This window comes from Chenopodium album, chromosome 26, assembly GCF_948465745.1.
Source record: "Chenopodium album chromosome 26, dcCheAlbu1.1, whole genome shotgun sequence".
Lineage (NCBI taxonomy): Eukaryota > Viridiplantae > Streptophyta > Magnoliopsida > Caryophyllales > Amaranthaceae > Chenopodium > Chenopodium album.
The window spans coordinates 10,043,817-10,052,408 of NC_137859.1; the positions used below are offsets into that span (position 1 = coordinate 10,043,817).

The 8,592-nt window shown below is 31.7% G+C and overlaps 1 protein-coding gene across 1 annotated transcript; it reads right to left on the reverse strand.

Moving 5' to 3' along the window:
- Nucleotides 1-533: 533 nt before the first annotated feature.
- LOC145616664 (putative pectate lyase 8) lies at nt 534-6,041 on the reverse strand. The gene is made up of 7 exons (XM_081671427.1): nt 5,840-6,041; nt 5,704-5,751; nt 4,592-4,666; nt 1,867-2,509; nt 1,654-1,757; nt 1,424-1,562; nt 534-1,332 (listed from the first exon to the last, which is right to left on the reverse strand). The coding sequence occupies exons 1-7, from the start codon at nt 5,947-5,949 to the stop codon at nt 1,111-1,113; spliced, it is 1,341 nt and encodes a 446-aa protein (XP_081527553.1). The 5' UTR covers nt 5,950-6,041; the 3' UTR covers nt 534-1,110.
- Nucleotides 6,042-8,592: the final 2,551 nt, after the last annotated feature.

Here is an 8,592-nt window from a genome sequence, read left to right on the forward strand (position 1 = left end):
TTCACAGATGCAAAGTACATGACTGATGGCAACAGATTAACAGAAAATATTTCTGCTTTCAGTCATGGCCAATCCACATTCATCTGTTAGTATGTATTTCTGATGCTAAACAGGCAAATTGTTCATTAATGTCACTGCATACCCAATTTTATTAGGTACGTACTCCGTAGTACATTCAATTGTTGCCTTGTTGGTAAAACATGACCGCTGAAAGAGTGCCAATAAAAAAGTTCTTATAAAGTCATTTACCAAACAACGCCAATACAATCATTTGAGACGAATAGTATTCAAATAATTTACGAGTTCAAATGGGAACTGCAATTTAAGTCTTAAATTGAACTTGGTGGGTCTTAGATAATCAATTTTAAGTGGCTCCTCATAGATTTATCACGTGTCTTTTGCCAAAAATAGACCTACTTCCCATATGCTAATTTAATTGGTGGGCATATTATTAGGAGTAGTAATTAAGTCCTAATTAATTATTATGCAAAATAGTATAAACAAAACAACGGAAGTAAAAGCACACAGAATAATGAAAAACTAAAACTCTTGTTGCTGAATATTACTTGTACTAATATTCCACAATGATGGTTACAATCTCCAATTCCTTGTTTTGTTTGCTGTTGTAAAATTTGTGTTTGTATCCTGTCTATTTCGATTTTCTTAAATGAATCTAAAAGCCAGAAAATTGAACAAAGCAACTTGAATGACTGAGAAAGTCACTCAGAACTTGAAACAGAAAAATTAAGAACCAATGTTTAGTTTGGAGCAAATGAACAATGGGAGGGTTCAGAAGAGGTGATAGAATACAACTTAGGAAATGAACAACGCTTCCAGAATCGCCCCATTTATGGTTTTCAAAAATAAAACCTTAACGGGTGCTAGACGGAGGTTGAGCGATCACAAGGATAGAGAGTTTTAACAATCTGTGTGGTGGTGTACATGTTGAAGACAATAAGAAGTGAAATATATACTATAGCCAATTTACTTGATGTAAAAATGGCTTAGGAAGAAATGGAAATGGGCGTTTTTTTTTTTGTTTTTGAGTTTTTTTTCTTTAAGCAATTGGGTGTTTGGTTTCAATTGTATAGAAATTTTGGGTAAATTGGGCTAACAAGCTCTACCACGGCGACAAGTGAGAACACCAGCACCTGAAGTCAGGGTGGCTACAAGGCTCGATGGCTTGGCTGCCAAGCTGGAGGCTCTGGCATAGCTAGCACCAGCTCCTGTTCCCGAGGCTGTGAAAAAGGCACCATTTAGAAGTAGATCACCTTCTGATCTCCAGTTCCAGTGCTTCCAATTTCCCTGATTTGTGTCTACCCTCTTAGTTACCTAAGAACAGAACAAATATCATCAAAATCAGAGAACAAAACAAAGAATTATCCTAAATATATACTTGTATGATGATTCTTAGTTATATTACCTCTTTGGCAAAAGGGTTAGATGGGGCAAGGTATCTATTCCCTTGGCTGTTAATGGTGGGATCTGCACTTCCTCCGATAGCATACATTTCCCAATGAGTGTAGTCGTTGTTCACAACATGGAAGTAACCATGTCTACACCTGTAAATTGAATCTAGCTGCAGTTAGTTACAAAACTAATCCCAACTAGAGAGAGACAGGGAGGACGCGACTAAAACACAATTTTGTGTACCTTGGCATCCTCTGCATAAGACCTTCACCAAAGTGATTGTAGGCAATGGTGACCTGCATAATCTTATCTCCTGTGTATGAGTCACTGTGACCCAGCAACATCACCTGTTTTGATCGAAAGGGTTAGAATAAGATTGATAAGTATTATCCTTAGGTAAAGAGGGTAGTATTCTAATCTGATGCAAAATGAAACAGAATGAGGTTCATGTTTTACCTCATTGTGGTGAGTGAAGTAATTGTTAGAAATTGTGATGGCAGTGGAAGCAATGACAGCATCAATGAGGCCGTCCGCACAATTTGCGAGTGAGTTGTGATCAATCCATATATGACTTGATCCAAAGATGGAAATCCCATCACCATCAGCCATACCTCTAAATCCATAATGAGAAGGGGAACTTCTCACCATTGCATTACCAGTTGGCTTGCAGTCATGGATATGAATACCATGGATAATAATATTGGTTATGTACTGAATGGTAATGCAAGCTCCATTAGCAATATGGACATTCACCCCTCTTCCATCAATTGTCTTAAAGCTGTTCATAATAAGCTCCTCCTTCAAGGTGATAACCATATCCCTCTTAAAAACAATCCAAAGTGGCTCCTCTTGGATGACTGCATGACGGAGAGTTCCTGGTTTCGGGTTCACTGCATCATTGTCACTTGGGTCAGTAACCACGTAGAATCGCCCATCACGACCACCAACAGCATTGCGTCCGAATCCAATAGCACAATCAGCAAGCCTCTTTCTGTTATTGTGCCAGTTACGATCACACCTCCAACAGTCATCAATCGGGTTCCCTGTTCCACACGAAAAATATCCTAGATTTCTCCTAGCTGTGCTGTTGCTAATGCTCCTGAAAATTAAATCAGAAATTGCATTAAACCAAACCATCCAATAATAAACTCATTTAGCATAATTCAAATTAGGAAATCATCACTTTACAAAACCAGAGTATGTCATGTGACAACATGTGCAGGGTGTGATGGTCATACAGAATGGATGAAATACGGATCATACGGAAAAAAAGCAGGGCTCAGAAGAATTTAATGCTACATCCTCCTTATAGTGTTGAAGAGTAAATTTAGTAAAAAAAAAAATGTATGTGACATAAATGCAAGAAAAAAAGGACAAATTATCTCTTAGTAGCTAAAATGAAAGATGTGGTGTGTCGGTGAGACTAACTAATTCTACGATAGGTACTCGTACCAGCCAACAGAAGGCTTAAATGAGGTCATGGGTAGTCACATTCAATCTGCCAAGAAAATATTGCCTCTTTTGATCAACTGGGTTGTTAGCCCAAAAACAAATAAACTACATATCCAAGCTTTATATGAGAGAGATGTGGCGTTATTGCTTCCTCTATAATTCCATTGTTTCTTTATTTTATTAAAGGGTAAGGAGAATCAAACCCGAAATCGAGTGGATAGGCAGCAAATGCCTAAAGCCAACATACCAAAGTAAGGTCCTCTTGATAATGGGTTTGTATGTAAATATGGTCTCTACAATAGTGTTATGGTAAATTTAGGGCCTTCTGAATTAAGTTCTTATTTGAGGATGGTTTTATAAGGGTCAAAATTTGGGATTTAATGAGTTTACCTATAACCTACCATGAAATCAGATGGCATGACTATATATAACTAAATTAGATGACCAAACTCAAGGCATGACTTGAATGTGCTTTTTTCTATGTTTTTACCATATTTATTTATTACTCTTCCCCTCATTTTCAGTAGCAGGGAAATCTGTCTAGTTCAAAACATCTTAATAGTTGGGTTTATGCAACTCTCTAAGTAGTGTAGACCAATAAGAGGTTTTAAATAATACTTATCTTCTATTCCACCGATGTGAAAGCTACAAAATCTATTACTCGCACCAAAAAAAAATCATAACATGTAAACAATATGAGACAAAAAGAGTATGTGACTATGTAACTAATATACTCCATCTATAAATATATATTTTTTTTTATGTATACTACTGCTGATTATTGTTTATAAATCCATCTGATTTGGTCATGGGTTTGCCATTGCCAACATAAATTCGCCTGACAAAAAAACATAATCTCTAAAGACCTTTCTAGTCATGTGATGAGTTAATGACTGATGAAGATTGGAGAATATTTCCAACTGAGATAAGAGAAGGATTCCTATATGCAGTCAAAGAAAGTTCTTTATAAAAAAAAAAAAAAAAAAAAAAAAAAAAAGAAAATATATATTACTCATTTAATTAAATATTAAAAAATTAATGGAGACCCACAATTAATTGTTGATTAGAAACAGTCAAAATCCCTATAATATTATATTGAAATAAAGAATTTATATCATGGGTTATCATATAAAATGGAGAAAAAAGACATCAGAAATTAAATGCAGTATGTGCGGATCTTGTGGCAGAGGCATGTGAGTTTACCAATCAAACATAACAAACGGTTTTCCTAATAACATGGGTCTTGAGCTAAATTACTAAACACAACACTTTGTATTAAGCAACTTAATTAAATACTCCCAAATTATAGCCTTAATTACACGTAGAATAATTCACTTGGATTGTGACCATCTTATGTTAATGAAATATATATGCATGAGAATTCAATTGACAGATTTTTATTGGTTAATCGCCGTTTAAGATAGTCACGTTGATATTGTCATTTGAACAGTAATATGATAGCTAAATCTCGACTTAAGATTATTACTAGTTCTCTCTCTATAGGGAAATATCTCATAGCGACGAATCCCGTCAATTGTGGCATAATAGAGGAAGAAAGTGACACAATACTAGTATAGCATTTTCAAAACTTTGACATCCATGTTAGAAAGTGGAGATTGAATTTAAGAGGGTTTGTAGTGGGTGAGATTTCTGGTAGTGAGCATTAAAGGAATGTGTAATTATTTTGATATTTTGATTTTTTAAGATTCAAGAAAATGAAATTTTTTACCTTTGGACCATAGAAACAATCTCTTCTGGTTGTTCAACTGCAGCTTGTTCATTTTTCATTTCAGCATCTTTGGCCCTGAAATCAGAATTTCGTTGACCAATAATTATGAGATTCAATTTATTTCAACCCAAAAAATGTACTATTGTTGGGATTTAATCAATTTCAACTGTTTCTCTTAGGTCAAACAATTCATCCAATAAAAATTTGTAAATTCTAACTTCATATAGTTACAACACTTACAAGTTTACAACATATTACGAGTACAATTTAACCGATTTAACCTTTATACGACACAATAATAAGGTTGTTATAAGGATAATACTTTATATTCAGTGATTGACCAAACGACATGACTTTGACCAAATATATATTTACCGAGACTACTCGGTAGTACGTACCTATACGATTTTGAGGACAAATTTGATATGCTAAAATATAGGGATAAATCATACTCCCATATATTTAGGGTACATTTATAAATATCCCAAAGATTTGTTCATTATAATTGATAAACCATGTTAACACTATCTTATTAAAATAATATACACTAGTTATAACAGAACTACCGGAACAATAGTACAGTGTACTAGTGTAACAACTAACAATCAGCAAATCACTGACGTCGTCATTTTAACGACTTAATTCATTCGAAATGACAAAATTGCCCTTCATTTCATACCAGAAAAAGGCTATTTCAAGGGTATATAGTGGAAAACCATTTTTCCATTCTCGAAAACAGAGAAAAACAGAGCAATTTACCACAATGATCAACTTTTTTGGATCAAAAACAAAACTAAAATCATAAATTATGGGTTTGTTTGGCATCATTTTTGGTTTTCAGTTTGGAAACAAGAAAAAGGTGTTTCCACTTTTTTGTTGTCAGTTTTCAAAATTATCATAATTTTAATAAGTCTAAATAATTTTTGATTCATTATGTGACATATATAATATACTTTTAAAAAACAAAAAACCAAAAAACAGAAAACCACAACGATGCCAAACGAACCCTATACTACGTATTTATCTTTCCGATTTAATTAATTATTATGAATAAAATTACTGTTTTATTCATTTTAATATTTAGAAAAATGCAGTAGAAATGACGAACAAACCTATCCGCCATTGATGAATTCTTCAAGCTTTTCAAATGCTCTTCAACCCTAAAAACCAGAAATTCAACCTTTAAACTCAATCGAAAAACACATTTCAGCAATTTCAACGCAATGCAGCTGAAATAATCAACATTACCTCAAATTAACGACATCGTCATTAGTTAATCTGCCATTAACGACGCTTAAGAAAAACGCCGAAAACAACAATGTGAAGAGAGTAAAGTTAATCAAAGAAATTTCCGCCATATTTTTCTCTTTCTTAAAATTGAAATTCTCTCTCCTGAAATTTAGGGTTAAGAGAGAGAGAAAGAGTAGAAGATTGTTGTGAGACGAGGAGAGTGAAAGGAAAATGGCCAAGGTAGGCGGGTTTTTATAACAGAAAGGTAGAGCCTAACATGCTCTTTTTCATTTTATTTTAATTGATTTTATTTAATTTATATTTAATTTAATCTTATTTATTTATTTATTTTGGTAGAATAAATTTAGGCCCCGTTTGATTCACCTTACAAAAAATAATATTCAGTAAAAATAATTTCAGTTCAGTAAAAATCCCTCAAAAAAAAAAAAATTCAGTTCAGTAAAAATAAGTTCAGTTCAGTAAAATTCAGTTTTCTTAAAGAAGAATTATAATAGAAAATCAGTAAAAATAATTTCAATTTAGTAAAAATAATTTAAGTTCAGTAAAAATAATTTCAGTTCAGTAAAATTAAGTTCAGTTCAGTAAAAATAAGTTCAGTTCAGTAAAAATAATTTCAGTTCAGCAAAATTAAGGTGAATCAAAAGGGCCTTAATTGGAGTATTTTTATAAAATGAAAGAAAAAAAGGGAATGGGGAAGATTTGGTTAAATTAATTGGACTTTAAAGGGAGAGGAAGTACTAACTAAACAACAACCTAATCTTTTTTACCAATTGGTATCTAACTGCCACTAACTGAACTTTACGACTCCCTCGGAGTAGATTGTGTGAATAATTGGTGATTGATATACTTTATTTTCGTACTTTTATTTTGTGAGTATTTTTATTATAGGATGGTAGTTTATGAGTATATGATGGTCTTTAAACGTGAAAATTGAAAAATAATACTGAGTGTAAATTAAAGTATGTACACGGCTCGTCTTTAGGGTTAATGTATTTATTTTAGGAAAAATATAAGAACTTAAAATTGAGGTTGAGGTAATAGAGTAGTGGCATTGCTCCTACCTCGTATTCCTAAGGTATAGAGATTAAAATTTCTTGGGATTCATTTAATAGAGTCGTGATTAATGACATTTTTCATTGTTATTTTAAGGTTGAAGATGGGGTTTTGGAGGTCTCTCACTGATCCTATTTTTCTTAATTTTAATTTTTTTGGTGCTCAACTTATTTTTCTTTATTCATACTAGTCATTATTTTATTTTTTTTAATTTTTTTTTTAGGGAAATCCATACTAGTCATAATTCACAGTTTCACACATGTAATTTATTTTTTAAAGTGAGGTAGATTGTGTAATGTACTCTTACTCGTCTTCTTTCCAAAAAAAAAAAAAAAAAAAAGAAAGAAAAATACTCTTACTCGTCCATCATTACTCAAAAATGCAAATTTTAAGTCATGAACTGAAGTACATTTTCTCTCATTAATTTATGTAAAAAAATTAATAGAATTGAAGTCAATTAATGAAAAGATTTGGGTTTCCAAAAATTCTATGTGAATTGCTGAATTCACGATGTAGTATGTACACAAATAGTGGCATTAATGGGTAGGGCATATTTTGACAACCTTTTTTTTTATTCACCTTAATTCAGGACCTTCTTACTTATTCTAGACCAGATCATGAAAAAATAAGTTCTAATCGGTAAAATTAAGGTGACCCATAACTTAAATCTGATTTTCTATTCACTTTATTTCTTAATTACGTACGAGTAATATTTATCAATTCATACCGTATTTTGTCAAATACATTTTAATTCGTGTCAATACAAAATATATAAATTTAAATTTTGCATTTAAAACATACTTAACAAAATCGGAGTTGATAATGTTCTCTTTGAAAATAACTTATATATATCACTCAAACTAAATTTAATCAAAGCGAGATATCAAATCACAACAAACTTCCGATAAACTCAATCCAAAATAAAATTAGAGTTTATAAATTCAAATTCGATGCCTTATACTCCATCATCATGTTCCTTTGTAGTTTCCTTCAAAAAAAAATGAAAAAAAAAAAAAAAAAAAAATCACGTTCCTTTGTAGTTACATTTCAATTTTTTTTTTTTTTATTAAAAAATTTTTTTACACCTTTTCCTCCTACATAAATATATTTCATGCAATCATCCAAATTTATCCAAATATTTGTATTTCCAATGCAACTATTTTCATTCAAAAACATATAAATACACCCAATACAAATATTTTATTTTTATAGTGAATTTAATGTATAAATATACTTGTTATATGTGGGAAAAAACTACACATACATTCATTGTATGTGGGAGCCACATACATTGTGACATGGCAGCATGTCATAGGTTCTTTGTTTGGGGTCCATGATCCACTTATTTTCAAATTTCATTCAAATTTGAATGAAAATTCAAAGGTTTGAATTTCAAATTAATTGTCATTTTCAATGCAATTAATTTATTATTTTTTTTGCAAAAAAAAAAAAAAAAAAAAAAAAAAAAAAAAATGCAACATTGATGAACATCACAGAGAGAAAGGACGAAATGGGCGACGAAGGAAGATGAACAAAAAAACCTTGAAGCTGCTTCATTATATTTGCAGATGCTTAAATTTACATCAACCGCAAATATTATTCGGTTTAATTGAACAAAATAATTGTTGTTTACATGAGAATATTGAGAAATTTTGAGTTAATTAGGTTTCGGAATTTTCGATTTGGTGGTTTATGAA